The 26,609-nt window shown below is 41.2% G+C and overlaps 1 protein-coding gene across 1 annotated transcript; it reads left to right on the forward strand.

The window, feature by feature from the left end:
- On the forward strand, positions 1 to 26,609 carry LGSN (lengsin, lens protein with glutamine synthetase domain). The gene is given in 10 exon segments (XM_088455918.1): positions 1 to 63; positions 3,488 to 3,755; positions 3,758 to 3,862; positions 3,898 to 4,288; positions 13,707 to 13,718; positions 20,674 to 20,739; positions 21,283 to 21,412; positions 25,453 to 25,589; positions 25,591 to 26,112; positions 26,114 to 26,609. Coding segments are annotated over 10 exon segments (2,190 nt in total).

The raw sequence follows: 26,609 nt of genomic DNA on the forward strand, positions 1-26,609 counted from the left end.
ATGAACAGTCAGAACTCACTCGGGGATATCTTGATATCCATTCATTCTATTAGCTTGACTCAAGTAATTTATCCTACAGACTACACTATCCACTTATTAATGAACCCAAAACATCCTACTGTGTATGACAGTAGAAATTGTGAGGTCACTGTATTTGCAAGAGAAAAACTGAAAAAATATCAATTGTAGCTTTCAAAAGTATGGACATTTATTTATTTTGATAATAAACAATGAAAATATAGACTTCCATGCTTTTTAGTTTCCATAACAAATAGTTAAAATCTATGCCATTATTTAGAAGTGAAGCAATTATAGTAAACAATTATGCTTTCCCTGTGGTTATTCAGCTAGAATGTGTTGTTATAGGTGCAATTAATCTCTATAATAAGCACATTTTCAGTACTTACTGAAGTGCAGCATTTACCTGGATTACAGCATGTTCTTTATTGTGTTTTGTATATCACTGAGTGCAGAGAATGCATTTACCATAGAGGTAAATCATTTCTATAATTATATGCTTTTTATGTAGGGATTGCCATCGGAATCTGATGGTTTGTAATTATAAATATTTTGGGGTTTTCTATGGCAAGGGTTTTTCTATTCAATGCTAGCTAAGCAATGGTTGACATTATTGTTTACCTTTTCCAATGGTTCTACCGATATGACCTTGAACCCCCCCTACCCCACTTTTACAGAAGCACTGATATATGGCTAGCAATCCTGCTTATTTGGAGGTATGCACAAGTAAACCATCATTGGCTTAGCCTTTGAATGGTTTGCAAACAATGCACGCATGCCATCATGAGAATGTTGCAAAGGTGCCCTTCCCATGGACATCTCTAGTTCTATAGTTCTAGCTGTGTCTATCATGAATGAAACTAATAGCACTGTAGGTAATACGTGATTGTCTACCTAATGTGTGAGAGCTCATTTTATACAAACAATAATAGAAATTACACAAAGTTATTTTTTGAACCATGTCCTGATGATTGTACAGTGATGTGTGCATATAAGGAAATAATATAATAAACATTCAAAGACAGGATGCAGTTACATAAAATATTTTGCTAAATTGCATGAAAGAAACACGTGGAAGAAAGTATTTGGACAAAACAAAAACATTTTCTTTTAAATGCAGAAAATAAGGAAGTAATAACAACACGAGAGTAGAATATATGATAAATGTGATCACAAAATTATGTAATGTGAAGAGAGGCTAATACCCCTTTTACAGCAAAGTCCTGGGTCTGACCCCCCCTTTCACACTGCGGAGGCGACCCGGGTTTTTCCATTCCGCCCATGTGCAGTGGAACTCTTCTGTTGGCACTTTGGAGATTATGGCCCTCATTCAGAGCCGTACGCTCTGAGCAGAGCGCACGCTCTGAATGAGGGCCGGCCTCCATTTTCATGGAGCGTCCTCCTGGACGCTCGTATAGCTGTGGGTCACCACCCACAGGCTATACGAGCGTCCATTGTGATGGTCGCGATGGTCGAGACCATCGCGACCATCGAATTTGCGAGCCGGAGCCTGCGGTTGAGGTTTTCAACCGCAAGCTCCGGAGTGATTTTGGCTCTATCAGAGCCAAAATCACTCCCACTGACATCACTAGTGATGTCAGTGGGCCGGCTTCTGACGGGAGGCGTTCCCGTGGGAACGCCCCCGTCAGGGAGGCACGCCCACCAAAGGGGGCGTGCTGTCAATCAACATTGACAGCACGCCCCCTTTGATCGGACACAACGAGCGAAGGACTTTCCTTCGCTCGTCGCGTCTGGCGCATGCGCACGACGGAGCTCCCTCCGTCGTGCGCATGCTCAGTCCATAACATCGACCCACTTGCGAGCGGACAGCCGCTCGCGAGTGGGTCTGAATCAGGCCCTATGTCATTTCCAAGCATCGGGGATCCGCATCTTCCAATGTTGTGAATGGGACCCGGGTAGGGTCCCATTCACACTGCCAAGTAATCCAGGTAGCTCTCATGTTAAACCCTGCAAGCTACCCGGGTTGGATTGCCGTGTCACTCAACCCAGGAATCAACCCTGGACCCTTTTACACTGAGCCATGACCTGGGTTAAGCCGATTATAACATTGGTTATTTGGCTTGTGTAAAAGGGTTATAAGAGAGAACAGAATGAGAGAGAAGAAAATTATTTAAAATGAAAGGACAAAATGCAACCTAGGATGATCCACTACAAAGAAAGAAAATAGAGAACTTCATATAAGTTCAAGCATTTCTCATTGCAACAATTGCCATGTATTATATATACTTTTAAAGGTACTAGGAAAATGTATACAAAATCTGTTACAAAAGTTTAAAACGAGGAAATTAGAAAATCTGGAAACAATTCAGACTTGAGGTAAAATAAATACAAAATAATACAGAAGACAGTTTACAGTAAAATATAGTGGTTTATTGTGTTTGTTAGTCCAGACTCCAGCATGTTGACTTTCCATGATAAAAAAAACAAACAAATGTATATTTTCAGTACAATAAGATTTTAAACAGTTGGGATAAAAACAGTATTTATTGTATTGCAATAAAACACATCCAGCTCTGTATACAGAATGTAAAGTATTTTTGGAACTTTTGTATTTTGGGCAGGGAAAAAAAACAAGGAATGTGTAAATACAAGGACCATAAAGCTGCGATTTGGCTGCATGATCAATAAACAATAAAATAAAGTAACATACTGTACAGTATATGTCCACACAGTTCTTCAAATGTCTAACAGAGAAATAAAAAATGTATAATATATAAAATTAATGAAAAGATAATGTTTATCAGCGTATGTATGTTATTGTTACATTACTCTCCTAATACTCTTTTGCTAATTAAGTTAAATTAATTGGCTTGGTTAAGGGACTGAGGAGCTCATTCAAACCCGCTCACTAGATGCGTACGCTCGCACCCAGTGTATGCAAATTTGGGTAGGCAGGCGATCGTACGGCAAGGCATTAGCATGCCCACTATGTCTTGGCGTACGATCGCTTTGTGTATACAGACGCCCACTTGCGCACGTCATCTCCAGGAAGTGTATGCAACCATTGGTATATCGAGCACCATTGGGTGCGATCGCAGCACTTGAGGCGGACCATACCCTACCACAAGCACTGCGAGCACTTCAGTGTAAAATCCAGCCAGGTGACTTGTACTATGGTGCTGCCTCTAAATTATGCATGCCTCTGAAACGGCGTTGAGACGCTCAAGCACGCCAGCGTTCGCATCTCCACTTCCCCGTTTTTAGCAGCCAGCCTCTGTCACCAATCTCAAACGGCTTCTCCTGTCACTCACTCTGCTGGGCAGTCTATGTGCAGCGAGCAAACACTTACCAATCTCTCGCACTGGTTTGCGCACGCGCAATGCGATGCGTACACATGCACATAAAGTGAAAATCACCCAGCTACGAGCGAACGCATCCTAGCGAGCGTGTCTGACTCAAACAAAAAGGGATTGTACACCCTGATTAATATTTACTTTGATGACTTCAGGACCCTGGCAACACTGTAAATGATGAAGTAGATGGCAGTGTGATATCAAGACTTAGAAGAAAAAGAGGAGTAAAAGTTACTGGAAAATATATTCATCCATTAGATTGGGAGAAGATAGATGAATCAAATTCTGTAAGTTCCTTGAATAATTCTTATTTTGCATACATATATGATATGGAAAACAAATGTCAAGCATCTGCTATGTCTATAAACTACTTCTCAAAACAAGGTACTGCACAAACAGACTACAAAGGAGATAATACATCTAAAAAGAACAGGCAAAACAAAGAAAGGAGCCGCTGGGGTCTCTACAGCTTTCTAGCACCAAAAATGCTGAGGACGTGCCCAAAGAAAAAATAAAAGCCAAAAAAAAACGTAACAAAAATATTTATGCAAAGTCAATTAGAGAGAGCTGTTACCTCTGGGCTCAGGAATACCCAAAGAGACATTAGAAGAGCTAAAAAACATTCTGAAGGAGAGTCCATTAGTTAATCATAAAAACCAATGTAACCTGAAAAGCAGCACTAGCATAACTCAGATACAACTTCCAAAATGTACTGAAAATGTAAGTGAAAAACAAAGCTTAACTTTTGAAACATTCCATCTACATTTGAAGAAAGAAAATCAGAAGTCACAGTCCACAAAAGTAACTGAGATAAACAATTCACATATTTTGCCAAGACCTGTAGAAAGAGAGAAACAGCCAATACATCCTATTTGTCAATTTGATGGAAACCAGATATTAATACCCAATAAGTTAAGTATTGCTTCAGAGACAAAGGTTGATTTTCCTGCAACTGAGCTTAATGGGAAGAATATTAATTCCAGAGTATGCAGGTATATGCCTGATGTGAATTCTGTGTATTTCTGTGTTATGCTAAAGCTTACAGCAAATAGTTTTTAAGTAAATTATTTGTTAAAAATTATAATGCTACATAGTATTTTTAATTAAATCTTGGCACAAATTAGTGTACTTAAACTAAACTATGTGTGCATCACAAAAATGGAATGCAGATATTATAAATGGTTTACTTAAAAAATATATTTATTTATAGCAAATAAAATAAATGTCATATGAAATAAAAAACCTTCAATTGGTAGTTCATTCTGATAGCACAAAGAAAACCTTCAAATGTAAAAGGTATTATTAAAAATAAAAATCCTGTATAGGGAAACTATCTCTCTCCCTGCTGGTGTAGTGCTGTTTACTGCAATTGCTGTTGCTGAAATAGTTAGCCAGCTAGGGATACAGAGTCAAAAGCAAACTAAAATAGTCAGGTATCCATGCAGTGTAAAACAGTGTGTCAGAATAATACTTATTTCTCCTTCATCCACCAGGGGACACTGGAGCCTCAGTACAATGGGGTATAGGAGTGGGTTAACCGGGAGCTGGCACCTTTAAATGAAAACTACTGGTAGCTAGCTCCTCCCCCTCTATACCCCCCAGGTCAGTCTAAAAAATGTGCCCTGGGAGCTGGACATAAGCCTCCTTAGGGCTCTGAAAAGTTCAAGATCTTCTATTGTGCAAGAGGACAGACAGGCATCCTTTTGCCCCTGCCTGTCTGCGCCGATGGAGCTGCCGGGGAGACCTCACCGCTGCTGCATGTGGTTTGCGCTGAGGTCTCCTGCTACAGAGACCTCAGTCTCTGGGGTGCCCAAAGACGCGCTGCATGCAGTGCACGTCGCGGGACCCCGTAGCACATGCCCGCCGCAGCACAGGCAGGGCTAAGGTTAGTGTATACCTGGCTCTCTGGTTAGCAGAGGAGCCAGGACAAGTGTTTAGGTGGGCATCCACTGTGCGCTCTGCTAGCGCTGAGAGCGCCATAGCGGGGGGTGGAGCCTAAGTTTCCTTCTGCTCCTGCCTCCCAGCAGCCACAGTGCTTCCAGAAGGACGCTGGTGGCCATTTTACACGCACTACAGGGTGGAGACTGTACAGAGAGCTGTGTCAGGAGTCAGGCTAGTACTCTGTGTATCAGCACTTGCATTTTATTCTTGTTATCAGCACTATTCTGTTAGAGCTGCAAAGACCATAGTTTATCTCCCTCTGTGCCCCTTTCAGAAGGGTCTCTGGTGTGTTTGTATAATCTGTTATTACAGTATTACTATCCTTTTCTCTGTGTGTGTGTGGGTGTCTGTGGTATAGACATGTCTACCAAGGGGTTTAAAGCTGCCCAAAAATCATTTTCTTTCAAGACTTGAGGTGAGAAATTCACACAGGGACAGTCTAATACTTCCTTACTGTGTGACAAATGTGTGTCTCTGCCTCAAGATACTGATCTTGTAGTTCAACCTATGTGGTTTGATCAATTGACATCAGTTATATAAAATCTGTCATCAGAGCTGGAAGCAGCTTGCAAGGACAGGGAAAGGCTAAGACAGACAGCAGCTGAACCAGATTGGGCTTGCTCATTGGCCAGATCTGTTGAGGGACTTACAAAAGCAATGTCCCAGGCTACGTCTGCTTCTTCTCCTGCTCAGGTACTTAGTAAGAGATTGATTCATAGCCCCTTACGCTGGGATGAATCAGAGGATGAGGAGTTGCAGGACCCTGAAGAGGGCGAGGTTCAGGAAGAGGAAATTTACATTCCTGAGGACCCCGAATCTGCATCTCAGGGCGTGGATGCTTTAATTACAGCAGTACGCCAGGTGTTACATGTAGAGGATTTAGAGGTTACTGAAAAACCTGGATGAGATTCTTTCTTCCGCATGGAAACACCCAGACAAAAAATTTCAAATTTCTAAGAAATATCTGTCTTATTACCCCTTTCCACCTGATAGTAGGAGATTATGTGAAACTCCTCCAGCAGTGGACCCATCAGTAGCCCGTCTTTCCAAGAAAACGGTGCTTCCGGAGCCTGGCGCTGTTTCCTTAAAGGAAACCTCTGATAGGAAGATGGAACACACATTAAAATCCTTATATATAGTTGCAGGGGTTTTGATGCGTCCAGCACTAGTTAGTTGGGTAAATAAGGCCATTGAAGCCTGGGCGCTGCAGCTGGCAGAGGGGATTAAGACAGGTACGCAAACTGATGACCTAATTCAGTTAGCCGAACAGATTGCAGAGTCAGCTGCATTCCTTGGAAAGCGTCTAAGGACATTTGTAATCTATCCGCCAGATCTTCAGCATTAGCTATATCTGCTAGAAGGGCTCTGTGGCTGCATCAATGGCAAGCAGATGCAGAGTCCAAGAGAGCGGTAGAGGCCCTTCCTTTTACTGGGGAGGTACTTTTCAGATCAGAATTAGATAAGTGGATCTCGCAAGCTACAGGTGGGAAATCCACTTACCTACCATCTGCAACTCCTCCTCCTACTAGAAGACCTTTAGCAGGTCCCTCCTTTCGGTCCTTTCGTGCTTCTGAAAGATTTAGAGGGCGTTCCAGAGGAGCTCCGGCTTTTTCCAGAGGCCGCAGTAGAGCTTCGGCATCAGCCGCCTCCAACACACAGCAGGACAAGGCAGCTGCCAAGCCTGCCGCATGACGTCCTTCTGATTTGGGGGATCCCAGGGTTGGGGCGCACCTTTTACATTTCAAGGAGATTTGGATCCAGTCTTGCCAGGATGCCTGGGTCAGGGACATCATTATTCACGGCCTGAAGTTGGACTGCAGGGTCCAGCCTCCTTTTCTTCAAAACCGGTTTACCTCTGGTTGCAGAAAAATGAGGAGAGATTCAGGAGGCAATACAAAAGCTGTTATTGTCTCAGGTAATAGTGAATGTTCCGACCCACCAGAGAGGTCAAGGGTTTTATTCCAGCCTGTTTGTGGTGCCCAAACCGGACGGCTCCATGAGACCATACTCAGTATCAAGGATTTAAACCCTCATCTTCGAGTTTTCAAATTCAAGATGCAATCTCTCCAATCCGTTATAGCGGGTCTCGACAGGAACGAGTTTCTGGTGTCCTTAGACATAAAGGATGCTTATCTCCACATCCCCATCTGGCCCCCCCATCAGGCCTTCCTTTGTTTTGCGGTCCCAGACTCGCATTTTCAATTCCAGGCCCTACCTTTCGGTCTTTCGTCAGCTCCAATAGTATTCACAAAAGTACAGCGGCAATGATGGCCCTGCTGCATGGTCAAGGGGTCGTCATTGTTCCATACTTAGACGATCTCTTGATAAAAGCCTCATCGGAAGCTCGGCTGTTAAGGGACATTCACTTAACTCAGAGCATTCTCTTGCAACGTGGTTGGATACTAAATTTCAAGAAGTCCTCCCTGATCCCTACACAACGCTTACTATTCCTGGGAATGAAACTGGACACAGTGCAACAAAAAGTTTTCCTGCCTCAAGACAAGGCGGCCTCCATTCAGCACATGGTGCGCCTGGTCTTACAACATCACCGAGTGTCTGTACATCTCTGTATCCGCCTTCTTGGGAAGATGGTAGCGGCCTTCGAGGCGATTCAGTATGCAAGATTTCACACCCGTCCTTTTCAACTGGATCTCCTCTCCCAGTTGTCAGGATCCCACCTCTTTCTCCATCAGAGAGTTCTCCTGGCACCTCAGACTCGAACATCTCTCATTTGGTGGTTGAACTCTTCCCACCTGCTGGCGGGAAGAAGGTTTGCGGTGTGGGATTGGACCCTCCTCACCACGGACGCAAGTCTGAGGGGCTGGGGAGCAGTGACTCTGGGAAAGCATTTTCAGGGGCACTGGACGCAGCAGGAAGCCAGACTGCCTATAAATATCCCAGAGTTGAGAGCGGTATTTTATGCTCTCCAGCTGGCGCATCCGCTGCTGGAGGGTCAGGCAATCAGAGTCCAGTCGGACAACGCCACTGCAGTGGCGTATATAAACAGGCAGGGCGGCACAAAAAGCAGAGCCGCCATGAGGGAGGTAACCAGGATTCTGCTTTGGGTAGAGGAATTCTACCCAAAGACCATCAAGACCATCGCGACCATCGGGCTTGCGACGAGATCCTTGTGGTAGGGTCTCATGGCCGCAAGCCCCAGTGGACTTCCTGCTCTAATAGAGTAGGAAGTCCACCTACTGACATCACGAGTGATGTCACTAGGGCTGCCCACAAACGGCAGGCGTTCCTGCAGGAACGCCTCCATTTGCCCAGCCACCCCCCCTGTCCGCCTCCAAAACGGGGCAAGCTGTCAATCACCATTGACAACTGAAATCTTCATATCTTAAGAAAATTATCAATATGTGATTGGTCCCTTAGAAAAAAAAGATAACATATACAGTGAGAACAATGATTTACACTCATTTGCCAAGCTGCACAATAAATTTTACAGTTTTATAAGTGTTTCAGAATAATTTGTGTTAAGAAATCTGGTATAAATATAAATGACATGATTATAAATGTTTTAAATGTGTTATTTTTAAAGGGTCACATTGACCTATACAACATTATGCAGAGTATAGTTGTTCTGGATAAATGTATATACAACATAATATACAGTACTGTAGTACTAAAGATTAATTGGCATATAAAGTCCAAAAATTATATCCATATGTGAACTGTACATTCCTTTGAATTATAGGTGGCAGTTGGCCTTTCAAATGTGTTATCAACACTCATAATACAGCATATCAAATTGTGTAAAAAATAAATAAATACAAACACAAGGTGTCCCTGTACCAAAACTATAATTGTATTGGCCACATATAACTGTAGTAATAGCCGGAAATCTATCTGTTGTTTAGTTTCTGCTCCTAGCTGGCAAGGCTGTAGTCCAGAGTCAATTATGTCCAGATGCAGTACCTTGTCCATGATCCACTGCTACCAGGGGCAAACACAAGATTTCTTATGAAATATGACCTTGCAATGTACTAATACTTGATTAATCCAGCTTTTCTTTTTATTATATATATATATATATATATATATATATATATATACTTTTATTGTAGTGAGACAAACAATTGAAAAGAGAAAAATACCAAAATACAATCAGATATAGTAGTTACACACAATAATGAGAAAAACTTGGTATAGAACTCAAACAGACGTGCCAAGAAAAGTAACCTATCGCAAAAGCAATTTTAAGAGCTATAGTACCATAATTAATATTCATCAATGAGAACAATTGATCATTATAGCAAAGCAGATAGGTCAGGAAATGAGATGATTGCAAAACCTTTCACAAACAAGGTACTGTAAACTATAGAAGAAAGGAAGAAATCTGACCAGCAGCATAAAGTCTGACCTGCCTTATTAAATATGTCAATTGTAAATTAAAAATATAAAATCAATTATTTAAAAATTTAACTCATGCATAAATAATCTAATCATAAGTGTGCACATCATGCCTATTTCTCAAAATGTACTTATTCAATCATTAATGAATCTAATTTCAAAAACAATCAATTAATAAAATATATGGAATGTCAGAATCCTGTCCAGAATAGAGGTGTAAACAAAACATAATTGCATATTGTTTGTATTCAATTAAATATTACATTATAAAGTCTGCTTTTATTTATAATTCTAATAATACTGCAGTACTTCATATTGACATCAATCATATTTTAAATATATTCTTTTTATTTTATAGTATGTATTTATTGTATATTAGATGTTTTCCCAAGCACTACCTTTGTTTTATTTTTTTTACTTTCTCTCTCCCCTCTTTTAGTCCTCTTTCTCCCCCTCTTACTCCATCTCTTTTTTCCCAACTCATCTTTCTTTTTCTGTAATCAGTAATAGATTTTATTTTATAGATTATCTTTAGCATTAACTTTTTCATTTTCATCTTTACTATTGTACTGTACAATTGGCTTTAATTCATGGCACTCAACCTTCTGCTGTGCCTGTTATATAAAAAAAATCATGCAGACTTAGCATTTACCTAAATACATTCCAAACTGTTTCATTTAAGTTCAGGGAATGTTAGTTCCAAATTACTGTTTTGTAATAATTTGTCAAACTAACCACATATGTGTGATTTTTTTTTTTAAATGGTGTTGTCACATACCACAGGCACTGCAGATGGTTGAGTGCCATAGATTAAAGCCATTTGTTTATGTAAAATGTTTTGTGGTCACACTTTCTCATGCATCCTAATTTCCCATATGCAAGTCAAATTGTGTCATCTTATTTCCCAGGTACTCATCAATTGATATGCTTGGGTGTGGTTCTGTCTCTTTAAGCCAGTGAGCCAGTACCTAACCCATGGAAGAAGCATAATTTGTGTTTAAAATCTGTGTGATACTTGGAGTCAAGTGATGCAGAGCAATGCTCATATTTTTGAGAGTCAGTGTAGGGCTGTAGGGACTGATCAGAAGGGGATACCCTGACGTGATTAGTCATCTTGACAAATTATTGCAATACCTTGGAACTAACATTGCCTGAATTTAAATGAAATACAGCTTATTACTGGGTTTATTAATAGAACTCAGAGATCCGAACCCACCCGAATTTTGAGTTCCGGGGCGAGAACCGAACGCTTGTTTGGTTTCCCCGCTGGCCCACGAGCAAAAACCGAGGCAAAACCGTAGAGATGAAATCTCGCGGCTCACGAGCTTTCATCTCTATATATAAGGGACCACGCGGCGGCTGCCATTTCACTCCAGCTGTGGAGACTGAACAGGGAGGGTGGGTAGTGTAGGGCTGGGAGGTACTTACCTGTGCTGGTGCTGTGCTGTCCTGTCGCTATGCTGTCTGCTGTGTCCTGGGCTGGTGCATTGCTGATCCATCTGGTGCTGTCACTGCTGTGCTGACTGATGTGTCCATCTGGGCTGGTGCTGTTGTTGATCCATCTGGGCTGGTGCTATGCTGTCTGTGGCATCCATCTGGGCTGGTGCTGATCAATCTGGGCTGGTGCTGTGCTGTCTGCTGCATCCATCTGGGCTGGTGTTGATCCATCCGGGCTGGTGCTATTCTGTCTGCTGCGTCCATCTGGGCTGGTGCTGTGCTGTGTGCTGCGTCCATCTGGGCCCAAGTTCTGGACCCGAAAAAAAATATATTGTCTTTTTATTATTTTCTGTGTGTGCGTGTTAGACTTAGCCGCACAATATACAGAAACGCAACCTAGTGCTGCCCACTGCTCCAGTCATCATCAATCTGTGCTCTGGGCCCAAGTTCTGGACCCCCCCCAAAAAATAAAACAAATAGTGTCTTTTTTGTGTAATATTTTTCTGTGTCTGCACGACTGCACGTTTGTGAATTTTGTAACTGCACCTTGGCTACACTATTGGTGCTTGTGACACTGCTTCAAGACAGCAGAAAATATGTAGGGCTGTCACATGACAGGAGAGCAAGGTCAAGAACCACATGGTGTAGCTGCCGCCAGCAGTCATCATGATAATGCAAGGCCGTCAACTTCCTCGTCCTCTATGAAGGCCCGTGACCCAGGGCTTAAGTCACGCCATGGATATGGTAAAGCTACTTTTACTATAGTAAAGAAAAAAAAATCAAAAGGCAAGTTGCCATTAGAGAAACAAAAAATTGGCAATATGCCATTCACTACACAAAGTGGCAAGGAAAGGATAAGGCCTTAGCCTTTATTTATGTTGACTGCTGGTTCTAATTGCCCTTCTGCTTGTAGTAGTAGTGGTGGTAGTACCATTAAAAAATTGACAGTTAAGAAGAGTAAGGCAGCTTCGGAAAAAACAACTGTGTGCCCTGAGAAATCGAAATCACAAATCCCTGAGTAGAGTCCAAGTGTGTCCACGGTTGCCATTTGTGAGCCAGACCTAAATACTAGTGTACTGGAGGATCCTCCAAGTTCCAACATTTGTGTGCCCTCTGTAAATGTGGGGAAGGGCAGTCAACATCTTGCAGACGTAGATATCGAGGATGCTTCTGTGGAATTGCACATGGAGGAGGATATTTTGGTAGTTGAAGGCACTAAGATTGATGAGGATGTTGATGACGAAGATGTTGGTGATGAGGATGTTGATGCCGAGGATGTCCTTTGTGTAAGTAAGGCAACAGCTGTTGCCCATGGATTGAAAAAGCCAAAGCCCATTGTTGTCATGCCGGGGCAAAAGACAAAAAAATTAACTTCTCATGTGTGGAATTATTTCCACCCCAATCCAGACAACAGTTGTCAAGCCATATGTAACCATTGCCAAGCAAGAGTGAGTAGAGGGAGGGACCTAAACCACCTAGGAACCTCCTTGTTACGTCACTTGGAGCGCATTCTTCAAATATCAAAGTGTATGTCGCCAAGTTCCAAAACTCAAAACATAACAAGTCCAGTATCACCTACCTGCTCCCTCTCTATGGGATCCAAGCGCCTTTGATCTCCACCACCAACACCTGCATCATCAACATCCTCAGTCATCATCAGGAGTAGTCCTGCTGCATCCAATGTTGTTATTCGAAGCATGATTGACTCCTCTCCTATCTGTGATTCTTCAGAAGGATCCTTGATGACTACGCCTGTTGCTGTGAGTGGATCTTCATCCCAGAAGGGGACTAGGAGGAAGACTACTTGTAGCGTATCCTCCAAAAAACAATTGACTGTCAAACAATCATTTGCAAGGGCAAACAAGTGTGACAGCAATCACCCAGTTGCACAGCGGATTACTGATGACATAACCGCTATGCTGGTATTAGATGTGCTCCAGTGTCCACCATTACTGCAATGGGTTTTCAACAGTTAATTGAGGCCCTTTGTCCTCGCTACCAGATCTCTTCTAGATTCAACTTCGCTAGAACAGCAATTTCAAGTCTGTACAAGGACATTAAAAAAAGCCTTATTAATGTCAGACTAACCAGGGAAAGGGAGATAGGGAGTTATCCTTGAGCACTGGATAAGAGAATTACTCTAATATATATGTAATTAGATACACTATTTTGCATATACAACCCTAATTGGGTATGAGAATAACAAATGTGAAGGTGCTCCCCTCGAGAGTAGGGATAATGCAACAAACAGAGAAGGAAAAAGAACTCAAGTTGGGGTCACACTTATGTGATATTAGATCAAATTAAAAAATATCTTTTAATTAATATGTATTAAAACGTCAGATCTGCCATATATTTGTCAATACTGACACACAAATTATGAATATTAATAATGACAAACAGTACAAGACAAAGACAATATATATATATATTAATAATGACAAACAGTACAAGATAAAGACATTTATACATGATAATTGTATATATCACTGATGCGAAAAGCAGGGTGAAGTATTAATTGGTGACAGCAGAGAGTAGGAAATGATGTATCCTCAGATGGATTCTCAGAGTACACCTCTCTTATTGTCAGAGCACCGTGTTGAAATGAAATGTATTGTTGCAAAATTACAACTACTAAAGGTATAATGATTGGTTTACATACCTAACAACACAAGTAGAGTAGTGTGTTGTAGAGCTGATCCAATGTATATAGATAATGTGTTTTATCATAAAACCGTTAGTATTGGATCAATAAGTGCAATGACACAATGGGTTAACAGCAAGCAAAGAAAAAATCATCACAGAAGTGTTATATGGATATTATATTATAATGATACGGGAATATGTATATACCAAGAACTCCCTATGTTTATAACCACAAAATTGGATATTGAGGAAAAGCACAATCATACATCTATCCTGTTAACAAAATAACACAAGTAACCATAAAGATGTAATAAATAACGTTTGTGAATCCACCAATAGCCATATATACAGTAAATTGACAGGTACCTTTGAATATAGTGAGATAAAGGAGACTCAGATGTATATATATAGAGAAAGATCCCTTTATTGGTCATCAGAACGGCAGCTGCTGCCTGTCATTATGTAATCCAAACAGTGAATGACATGTGAGCGTGCAGTTATGTTTATCCAAGGGTAAGAATGAGTTAAATGAGCATCTGCTTTCAGATTCAGTCAGGAAAAGGGGCCTGGTATGAATAGTGCAGGAGCCTATTCGGACTGAACTCTAATGAGAGTGCCCAAAAATAGGATAATAGTAAAATAAATAACTCTGATGAGTGGGGGGGAGGTAATAGAATAAATGTGGGGTTAACACAGTATATGTTCGAAAATAGTGCTGCTGCCACTCACATGCCAGAAGGTATTGGTGGGTAGTGAGAAGCACAGATTCGTATACAGTGATAGAAAAAAGATAGTGAAGGTGGCACAGTGACAGGTATATGGTGAGTTATGCTCTGTCTACCTTTTGGTTGTTGCAGAGCTAATCACTCACTCAAATGTATCGGTCTCCGTGCACACCTAGAAAGAGGGAAGGAAAGGTACCTGCTTGCTCAAAATCGAGCCGGCAAGGGGTGAACAGGATCTGTCCGCAGTCCCGCCTGTACACAGCGGGAGTGCCCGGATCCAAGACGCGTGTTTCACAGCCGCTTCATCAGTCAGAAAACGCCATTGTACCCACTGTCCACTTGACCACCGATATGTGGACAAGTGGGACAGGGCAAATTAAGGATTACATGACTGTGACAGCCCACTGGGTAGGTGTATTGCCTACAACAGCAGCAGCAACATCTACCAAAAGACAGCTGATAGAGAGGCAGGCTACTCTTTGTATAACTGGTTTCACTAAGAGGCATAACGCTGAGAACCTCTTAGAAAAACTCAGGGAAATCATTGCTAAATGGCTTACCCCACTTGGACTCTTCTCGGGATTTGTGATTTCAGACAATGCCACCAATATTGTGAGAGCATTACATGTGGGCAAATTCCAACACGTCCCATGTTTTGCTCACACAATTTGGTGGTGCAACATTTTTTTAAAAAATGACGGGCGTGCAGGAGATGCTCTCAGTGGCCCTCAAAATATCCGGCCATTTTAGACCTTCGGTGACCGCTTGTCGAAGATTGCATGACCAGCGGTTACTGTTAAATTTGCCCTGCCATCAGCTGAAGCAAGAGGTAGTAACTCGGTGGAATTCTACCCACTATATGCTTCAGCGGATGGAGGAACAGCAAAAGGCCATCCAGGGCTATACAATGGCCTATGACATAGGCTGTGGAGGGGGAATGCACCTTACTCAAGCGCAGTGGAGAATAATTTCCATGTTGTGCAAGGTTTTCAAACCCTTTGAACTTGCCACTCGTGAAGTTAGTTCAGACACTGCCAGCTTGAGTCAGGTCATTCCCCTCATCAAACTTTTGCAAAAACAGCTGGAGAAACTGAAGGAGGAGCTGAAATGGAGCGATTGCGCAAGGTATGTCAGACTGGTGGATCAAGCCCTTGATTCACTTCACCAGGATCCAAGAGTCATCAATCTTTTGGAATCTGAAAAATATATTTTGGCGACCATTCTGGATCCTAGGTTTAAGTCCTACCTTGTGAGTTTTTTTCCAACAGACCGAAATCTAAAACTATGCAAAGAGCTTTTGTTAAAAAAATTGTCAGCTGCAGCCGCACGTGAAACGCCATCTTCTCCTCCTTCAGTTTCTGCAGCTGCCAGGAAAAAACTGAATTTTCCTTACAGAAAGCCTGCTGGTCATGCAGATCGTTCACCAAAAAATTACATCTGGTCGGGCCTAAGAGAACTGCCTACTAGTGACATGTCTACCGTGACTATGTGTGATACGGTCTCCATTCACAGAATGGTGGACTATTTCAGAGATAACATCCTAATAGGCATGTCAGACAGTCCCTTTCAGTACTGGCAGGAAAAAGAGGAAATTTGGAGTCCCATACACAAACTGGCTTTGCATTGCTTAAGTTGCCCACCCTCCAGTGTGTACTCCAAAAGAATTTTCAGTGCAGTTGGCAACCTTGTCAGTGATCGGCGTAGGAGGTTATTTCCTCAAAATGTGGACAAGATGATGTTCATTTAAAAATGAATTACAAATTCCACGAGGAAGACCTCTACCAACAATTACATCAAAAAATTACAGAGGTGCCTATGGTGGATTGCAGCGGGGACTAATTAAGAGGATGAGGATGTACACACTGATGGGGAGGACGAGGATGACGACAACTTGTAATGTAAAGCCAGTTTGTATATGGGATCATTTGCATTTCCATGTCCAATTCACATTGGCAGCTTGTTTTAAGGGGGTCCAAACAAACCTATCATTTCAGCCACAATTGGCATTCCTTGTTGATGAAATGATTGGTTTGTTAAACTGTGTCCTGTTTTGTATACAACATAAGGGTGGGTGGGAGGGCCCAAGGACTGTTCCATCTTGCACCTTTTTCTTTTCCATTATGTGCTGGTTGGGGTATTGCTGCCTGACATTTTAAATTAATGTTATGGTTGGTTTTGGAACCAATGATTTGTTTTTAAATTAATTTATCATCAATTTTACAGCCAGGGGCTGCACCAATGAATTTCATTTTATTAATTATTCAGCCTGGGGTTGCACCAATGAATTGTTTTTATAATTTATTTAACATCAATTTTACAGCCAGGGGCTACACCAATTAATTGTTTTCTAATTAATTATCAATTTTACAGCCAGGGGCTGCACCAATGAATTTATTTTTATTATTAATTATTCAGCCTGGGGCTGCACCCAATGAATTGTTTTTTACTTTTTTACTTAAATTATTATTAATTATTCAGCATTGGGGTTGCACCAATTAATTGTTTTTTTTTATTAATTTATTATCAATTTTACAGCCAGGGGTTGCACCAATGAATTTCTTTTTATTATTAATTATTCAGCCTGGGGCTGCACCAATGAATTGTTTTTTAATTATTATCAATTTTACAGCCAGGGGCTGCACCAATGAATTATTTTTTAATTAATTTATTACCAATTTTACAGCCAGTGGCTGCACCAATTAATTGTTTTTTAATTAATTTATTATCAATTTTACAGCCAGGCGCTGCACCAACTATCAACTATCAATTCTTCAATCCTCAAGGGTATCCCAACCATCAACTTTGCACAGTCCTCAACTTTATTAATAATTATATCAATCAGTTTTGAGCCAGCAAGCTGGATGCAAGCTTTTGGCCCTTTAACTAGATGAAAAAATCAATATTGTGAGCTGTGAGGTGGTCAAAATTGACTGGAAACTAGTGGAAATAAATGTTATTGAGGTTATTAATACTGTAGGAACAAAAAAAAGCCAATTTTATGTGATTTTAGCTGTTTTTTTTTAAGAAAAAAATCCAGATCCAAAACCAAAACACGAAGGTGAGGTTTTGGCAAAACCAATCCAGATCCAAAACCAGGGGAGATCCAAAACCAAAATACGGTGGTCGGCGCACATCCCTAGTTATAACCTGGTGTGAATGACAGATTTTAGACAGATCTTTGTACCCAGCGGAGATATGCATGGAAACAAGAGTGTTTGGAGAAGTGGTTTACTCAACATAGGCCCACAGTGTACACGGGGACAGTAGTGTGGTTATCCCTCACCTTGTGATGAGATAATGAAATTATGGGATTTTTGCACTGTACCTATATAAACAAAATATTCTCACCAGGAAAACTGATTGGATGATACTTTTTTAAAAGGTCAGTACTATTTAGAGTGAGATAGATCCTTATGGGCAACAGTAAGTGTGAGCAGTCCTTCTGGATCAGGAAAGTTACTTTGAAAGAACCTTTTTTTGAAACCAATGAAATTATAATAAATAGTTAAAAACAATGATTTCAAAGAATAATTAAAAACTCACACACTGCTACAGCGTTATACATCTTTATTTGGGAGAATTCTGGATCTCCAAGAATTATAGGTTGCAAACTCAAACTATGAGATTAACTCTTGAACATCATCAGAGTTCTTTGGTGTTTTACCACCAATCTTAACTTCAGTGGCAGAACCTCACTGGAGGCCCCCACCTTTCCCCCTCTGCCACTTGGGCATCATCTCCAACAGTCCCTGTACCCTGGAATTAGATTTCTTACCTGACTGAAATTTTGCCACTGTATAAGGGTCTGTGCAGCCTGTGTAAAATGTAAATTGCAATATGCTGCCTCTCTTATACTACAGGTATCTGGCAGCCAGTTTTACAAAGACCATAGTACTATGCAATGGGCCCTGGTACTTTCAGTGCCTAACATAATATAATAAAATATTAAAATTGTGTATAAATAAGGTTCATTAAATACTTCTTAAGCAGAAGATAATTTAAGTTATAATTTTTTTAGATATACTGTATTCCATTTTTTTATCATTGTGTTTTAATGTTAACACATATTAATCATAACAGTTTTGAGGTCAAAAGTTGAAACTACATTACTTTATAACCTAGTCACTTCTGATTATTATCCCTTCTCTAAACAAATATATTAAGGTTAACCCCTACTACACTAAATAAGCTGGCACCTTGAAAGTCTTCAATTAATCAAAATAAAGTACATATGCACACAGTATGTGGATCTTAACATACAAACAATTTTCTCCATTTCTAATGGAAACATGTATTATTAGAAGTGATAAACCACTTACTGTAATAAAAAAGATGTAAAGTCACATAGAAGCTCTATGACCTTTTCTTGGACTCATGGTTTGTCGTTTTAAATGGCCATAGCCTTATATTTTACAGTAGGGGATATACTGTATAATTCCCATTATAGTATAGTTTTGCCTGCAGAATTGACTTTTATACAGTCTGGCCATATATCTCTGGGGACCTCTACTTTTGCTTTTATTTTTACAATAGTTCATTCATCTTTCCTCATGGCAATAACTTTTAATTTGAAAGAAAGTAATTTACCCATATAAGGTTTTCCTTATATATGTGGCATGCCTCCCCCTCATGAGAGTTATGCATTCCATCATTGAACACTTCCAAAGTAGGTCATGTGACACTATTCACCACATTTTTGTGATATAACTACTCAAATAAAGAGTAGTTGCTGATTGGTCTCCCTGCTTTAGTGTACATTTACTCCTTTCTACATGACTTGTAAATAACCCTATCTCTATCAACAGGATTTTTTTCCCAAAAAATATTTTAATTGCAGAAGCATAGGAAAGTCACTGAATGAGTTATGCTGAGCATACACTATACAATTATCTGTCAGACATCTGTTCAATCTGGTTGGTTGGAATGAAAACCTGGTAATGTATTATTATTATTATTATTATTATTATTATTGCAAATGACATTCAACCATGTCCCAAACACTGGAAAACAGACAAAAACGATTGTTCATATTGGTTAAATTAGTTTGATTTAACCAATTTGTGTGAACAACCATTTTTGTCTGTTTCCCAGTGTTTGTGAGCAAATGGTCGATTGTCATTTGCTCCCATACACTACCAGATTTTCATTCTAACCAGCCAGATTGGACATATGTCAGACAGATAATTGTATAGTGTATGACCAGCATTACACAGTGGTCATGTAAATATACAGAAAGTAACAAGTAATGAATTAATACAATTCTCCTACACCTCAAAAAAATTTCAGACTCACAGCTTTTTAGGTATAGAGTATTCTACCCAGGCAAAGAAAAGTTTGGTCTTAAAAATATGTGAGGAAAGAGGTAGAGCATGAACCCACATTTGCAGAATGCTTTTTCTAGCAACTGTGGAGATGATCAAAAGTAACTTCTTGGCTCCTACAGACATACAAGTAGAGTTGGTGGAAATGCCCAACAACATTCAGGGGAAGCGGGAACATAGTTAAGTTAGTGCTGTGGCAGTATCACCAGAGGTGGCACTGGTGAGCAGCAGATTCTGTGTGGGCAGGGGAGATCCGCCCGCACAGACTAGAAAAGCATTGTGGGAAGATGCCTAAGGGCTGCCCTTTGCACAGAGCCCAAGAGGGGCTGGAGAAGTCATACAGTCCAGGAGGACGGCAGTCAGAGTGAAACAGGCCGGGTGGCCAGGGTCAGACCTGAAGGATGCAGGGAGATCCTAAATTCTCTGACACAAACCTCGTGGAGCTGTGGCAGCCAGCTAAGCCAGGCCAGAGCCTATGTTACCCTGCAGGAAGCAGGGCTGAGACTGAAATTGTGAGTGGGCCAGAAGGCCAGTCCAGATCTGCATGTGGCAGAGGGGAGCTACTAAGATTTGGACATTTCATGTGAGAGACTTTTTTTTGCATTTACAGATTACCTGTGTTCTGGTAGTAAGGGTTCAAGAAGTGAGTTAGACGCCCTAAACAGGGTCTAGGTTGTTTATTATTTTCTGTTCCTTTGTGTTGTACCTGTTTTTCCCTGCTGGAAGTAAAGCACCATTTCATTTATTTTACCTGGAAAAGCTGCATGGGTCCACATTTGAGCACTAAACACTGCACAACCGACATCCATCTACTGAGCTAAATACCCCAAGTAATCACAGTGCATAATAAAAAATTGCAGACCTACCATTATTTTATTTTACAATTAATATGATATTTCCTTCTGTTTCAGATAGTTTACACATCATTAGTAAAGAAGTTATTCCAAGTGCTAGTGGAAATCAGAATTCTCTTAACTTAGGGCCTGATTCAGACCCACTCGCGAGCGGCTGTCCGCTCGCAAGTGGGTCGATGTTATGCACTGAGCATGCGCACGGCGGAGGGAGCTCCGTCGTGCGCATGCGCCAGACGCGACGAGCGAAGGAAAGTCCTTCGCTCGTTGTGTCCGATCAAAGGGGGCGTGCTGTCAATGTTGATTGACAGCACGCCCCCTTTGGTGGGCGTGCCGGGGGCGTGCCTCCCTGACGGGGGCGTTCCCATGGGAACGCCTCCCGTCAGAAGCCGGCCCACTGACATCACTAGTGATGTCAGTGGGAGTGATTTTGGCTCTGATAGAGCCAAAATCACTCCGGAGCTTGCGGTTGAAAACCTCAACCGCAGGCTCCGGCTCGCAATTTCGATGGTCGCGATGGTCTCGACCATCGCGGCCATCAAAAAGCACGCTCGTATAGCCTGTGGGTGGTGACCCACAGCTATACGAGCGTCCAGGAGGATGCTCCATGAAAATGGAGCCCGGCCCTCATTCAGAGCGTGCGCTCTGCTCAGAGCGTACGGCTCTGAATGAGGGCCTTAATTTCTTGTGTTGAACATATTAAATAGCAGATTTCTAGAGAAGATATATATTTTGTGCGGTTTGAAGCAGCCGATCTCCATGGAGTCTCGAGGCCAAAGACTATTCCTGCACGAATTTTCCAAGTAAGCTTAAAATATTTTACATTTAGTCTAATGATTACCATGTAATCGAAAATGTTGCAAAGAAATGTTGCATGTATGAGTGTTTCAAATGTATACCTTTCAATTATGTGGGCCATACATCTACAGCCCGATTCCCTGTTCTGCCGCTGCCAATCCACCGATCAGTGACCAAAAACACAGATCGGTGGACATCGATGATATGTGATCTGCTGGGGAATCAGAGAAATTAGACATGTTAAAAATCCCAGACTCATTTATTCCAAGTAGTTTCGGGTCGGAATCGGGGAATCAAGATTGTCCAACATTTAGATATCTCCAGTCCCACGACCCTGTCTGCGTCAGAACGGGGAATTGTCCTGATATAGGCTAGATGTATGGGCCCAATTGCTTTCATACCACTAAAAAGATGTATTTGATTACTGCATTCTATGTTGCAGATCAATGTTTGTTTGTTTTTTTTAATTTATGTTAAAGTACTAAGGTGGGTATGTATCAAAGCTTGGAGAGAGATAAAGTACTAACTAATCACCTCCTAACTTTCATTTTTCAAACACAGCCTGTAAAGTGACAGTTAGGAGCTGATTGGTTGGTACTTTATCTCTCTCCACTGTATCCCTCTCCAAGACTTGATACATAAATATCCCCCTAAGGGTTCTACTTATTAAACAAAAAAATGCTGTCAAACCTGCATTTTAGAGTATTAAGACTATTTAGCAAGGTGGTACTGCAGATACCCCTTATTAGCTTTTACTTTACACTTTACCTGTCAGACTAGTATTTGTTTGTAAACCCGGTGTTGAATATTTGTCTGTGTTGGTGTCTGGAGGTGTGTACAGCAAGCTGGCTGGCCTAAGGAGACCTCCTGGCATGTAGTGAAGAATTCTTCCCTGACTGGGTCTCGGCGGAGAGATGCCGGATTGTACCCACTAGACCACTAGAGTCATCAGTGTTGAAGACAAGTTGTTATGTGCAATCAGAGGAGAGTGTGGCAGTAGATTGACCAGGCTGATACTGGATTAGTACTTTAGATATAATAATAAAAACACTCTTCTTACTGTAACCGGAAATGCTGGAGTGGTAGATCTTGGCAACGTATTCACCAGGCTGAAACTGGGTTGTCGCTGTAGTCCAGGATCCAGGAGCACTCAGATGGTAACACTACCATATGCAACAAAACACCGGAATGGGTAGTAGGTGATGATACCAGGAAAGGCATCTAATGGAGCAGGAATCAGGAACGCTCACCATGCAATGAGAATAGTATACACAGGCGAGTGGCAGGTTCGGATATCAGGAACAGGTAGGTATTTTCTGTGCAACTAGTAGGATAGCTGCCTCAGGCATAGACAGAACCGGATTCAGACTGGACACCGGAATGGATAGTAAATGATACCAGGGATGGCATCAATGGTGCAGGAACCAGGAATGCTCACCATGCAATGAGAATGGTATACACAGGCGAGTGGCAGGTTCAGATATCAGGAACAGGTAGGTATTTTCTGTGCAACTAGTGGGATAGATGCCTCAGGCATAGACAGAACCGGATTCAGACCGGACACCGGAATGGATAGTGAATGATGATACCAGGGATGGCATCAATGGTGCAGGAACCAGGAATGCTCACCATGCAATGAGAATGGTATACACAGGCGAGTGGCAGGTTCAGATATCAGGAACAGGTTGAGATTCTCCGTGCAGCCAGTGGAATAGCTGCACCAGGTGTAGATCACTTGCAGGAGTCCATTTAGCAGAAGGAAGCAAAACTGTACAAACAGGATACAAGTAAGCAACAGGAGCTCATTATAGCTCACTCAGTAGGAACTGAGGATAGGTTGAGCAGAGACAGGTGGTACGGAGAGGCTCAGGCTATAACTTTGATTAGCCGCTACAGTCAGGTGATCGGGTCTTGTTAATGCAGTACTCTGTAGCAGGCTTAGATCTTGCTTGAGGCCTAGCAGGCCGAGAAACACTGAAACCTATGTGTCTGGAATGTGACAGAGAATGCTGGCAGAATTGGTGAGTGACCCGGCGACAGGGGAAACAGACTCGGGTTGTGACATTACTCTTTAAAAAGATGGGCAGCATAATAAATAGCCCCTAATAAAGCATTCCATATTGCAATATGCAGAGATAAGGAATGCAAATTTTTAGGGCCAAAGTACAGTTTTTAATGAACTAGTAATATGGACCTGAAACTTGCCAAACTGTACACACCCCGTGTTGGTGCTTCCCTTCTCTTGGTTTGTTCCGTGTATGCCCAGACAGCAAGCATATGTGGCTATCAGATTTGTGTGAATTTGAAATGACCACTTGTGACTGGGGGATGTGGGAAGGAAGAAGCATTCAAGCGTAATCCAAGTAAAGTAATAGCATATTTAAATTAATTGCAAACACATGCAGATAGGCACACAGACGCATATATGATTGTCAACGTCCTATTTCATGAGGGTGCCAGCGGGCTGATGCAAATATGTAATGATTATGGTCACCAGCAATAGCTATCCAATTCTAATTAGCTGATTCGGGATTCACCCCTGAATCTGCTTTTTTTGCACATGCCTATGTTATGATTTTGTGAGCAAAGGTAATTCCTTAAAAAATATAGACACAAGAAGGAGAGTTGTACCTGCTGTTATTGATAGATTTTGTTTACTTGATTCATACATAGACCCGTATTCAATTTGAAAGACTTTTCGCCTAGGCGGAAAGTCAATGCAATGTAATAGGCGAAAAAGTTTCGCCTATGAATAGCAGGCGGAAAACAAGTGCAGAATTGGGGTTTTGGGGGGCAACATTGCAGGAACCCCCGTGCAGCCTTCAGACAGTCCCCCAAATGTAAACTGTGTCAAAATTTAAGAAAAAAACACTTTGAATTTGGGGGCAAAAAAAAAAATGTTGGGGGACAAAGATAAAAACTAGCAAACTTGACTCTGGGGGGGTCCCCAATAATACCCCAAGTGTTTTTTGATTGCAGGTGCTTGCGGCAGGTGGATTTTTCACAATTTTTTCAACTTAACTTTAGCAACTTTTAAATATGCTGGCCCCCATTTTCAAGTACCCCAAATTTGCTGGGATAACTTACTTTCTGGAAAAAATACTCCTGAATACTATTCTGCACCACGTATAGAAAAACGCTATTTAGCAGCTATTGAGCCCGTTTAAATACACCAAATACCTCCAGCAAGCCAAATTGGGGGTTATCATAGCTAACCCCCAATGTCAGAGCATCTTTTGTGGGGTGTCAGGCTGACTTCCCCAAATCTGACAGTACTTTCCACCTGTTCAAGTTTCGCCGGGTCCTGTTTTCACGTATTCCCATATTGAATACGGGGTAAAGCCGGCAACGGCCGTGATACTTTTCCACCTACAAAAGACGCAATGTAGGCGAAAAGTCTGGGAGGCGGAAAAGTATCGCGGATCCGCTCTAATTGAATACGGCTCATAGTGACAACAATTTTTGCAACTTTGCATATTGTGTTTTTTTTACTGATGGTATTTTAAGGTTGCAATCAGGTCCTATATGATTTGTTTTTCTACATCAACTTGCTGTAACTCTAGATAACTGGATTTATTGCTAGCATGCTATTCACTCCTTTTTGCTCAATAGGCAGATGATTCATCTACCTGTTCCATGTCCATGTCTTCCTACACATTCTAGTTCCATTCCTACCCACTAGTTGTACACAATTACAGGCCAAGCGAAAATAAAATTGCATTGCAAAATGATGAGCATGCACTCGAAAGAAAAATCTGCATAAAGACCCAATTAATCCAAATAAAAGTAAGAGAGCAAGATAATACTTTGAAAAAAAAATAAAAAATCCAGGCTATTACATTGAACTTAAATGAGAAAAAGAAGCTGTGATATCTTAACATTTGTAAACCCATTGTCAGATGTATTGTACATTGCTATGTGAGTAGTAGTCATTGCTATTTGTAGATCTGTGAAAGAAAAAATATTTACACAAAGACGTTATACATACAAACGTATATGATGAATAATATAAATACTTTGGTAACATGTCGAATATGTTTTGTAGTAAAAAGTGATTAGTGGTATTTACATGCCATGGAGCTACATTGTATTGACTTAGAATTCAGAGGGCAATGAAGTAGACAACATCAACTCGGAACATTTTAACAATGATGTAGTCTTGAAACCAGACTTACAAACATTTACCTTGGACTGAAAAAACTGCCAGAGTGATTTGTGACTCATTTACCTTTTTAGGAGCTCCACTTCCTACTTCCCCACGGTATCTAGCCAAATAGTTACTTAGTCAACTTCAGGAAAGTGGTTTCTTGCTACATGCCACGTTCACATACCATTGTTATATATTTGGTATTCCTGAAGTGATCAATTCAAAAACAATATAATTGCCTGCTGCAACCTTGTTGACCGACCATGACCAGTTTTTCATGCAAGAACTGTTTGATGGCATGTATTACATAGGTGAGAACATTGAGAGCTTTTCATCTTTCAGTGGGCCTGGACAAATGGAGATTTATTTTCAACCTGAATATGGATAGATGGCAGCTGACAATGCATTCACCATTAAAACTGCCATAAATGAAGTAGCTAAGAAACATAGCTATGTGGCAAATTTTCATACTGATATAGTAGGTTTCTATAATTCTGGACATTTATTACATAGTTTGTGGGATGTGAATGGAATCAAGAATTTATTTTATAGTGGATCATGTACAAGAACTTACAGACATGGGCAAGAAATGGTTATCAGGTCTTCTTTTCCATTCCGCTGCACTCAGCTGCCTAGTTGCTCCAGGAGTTTCTTGCCGCAAGCATTTCTCTAAAGATGTTAAAGGCTCACAAGACAGTATTTGTGCCACCCGGGGATCTAATAATAACAGCTGTACATATAATATAAAGCTATGTTCAGCAACAGCAAACCCTTACCTAGTTTTAGCAGCCACAATTGCTGCTGTTCTGGACGGGATACAGAAAGGTCTTGACTTTTTCCATGGGGAGAACAGTAGCCCAGACCTTTTAGACCTGATAGGTGCTTCAGTACCACTGAAACTAGAAGATGCCCTGTTTGCGCCGAAGGAAGACAAATGTTTCAGAGAATCTTTGGGTGAACCATTTATTAAATGCTTTGTGGCAATGAAACAATATGAGTTAGAAACAGAAGAGATGCGTTCTGCAAGACATAGATCTATTGAATATTTCATATAA

The sequence above is a fragment of the Taudactylus pleione genome, unplaced genomic scaffold (assembly GCF_031769625.1).
Source record: "Taudactylus pleione unplaced genomic scaffold, aTauple2 ptg000678l, whole genome shotgun sequence".
Taxonomy (NCBI): Eukaryota; Metazoa; Chordata; class Amphibia; order Anura; family Myobatrachidae; genus Taudactylus; species Taudactylus pleione.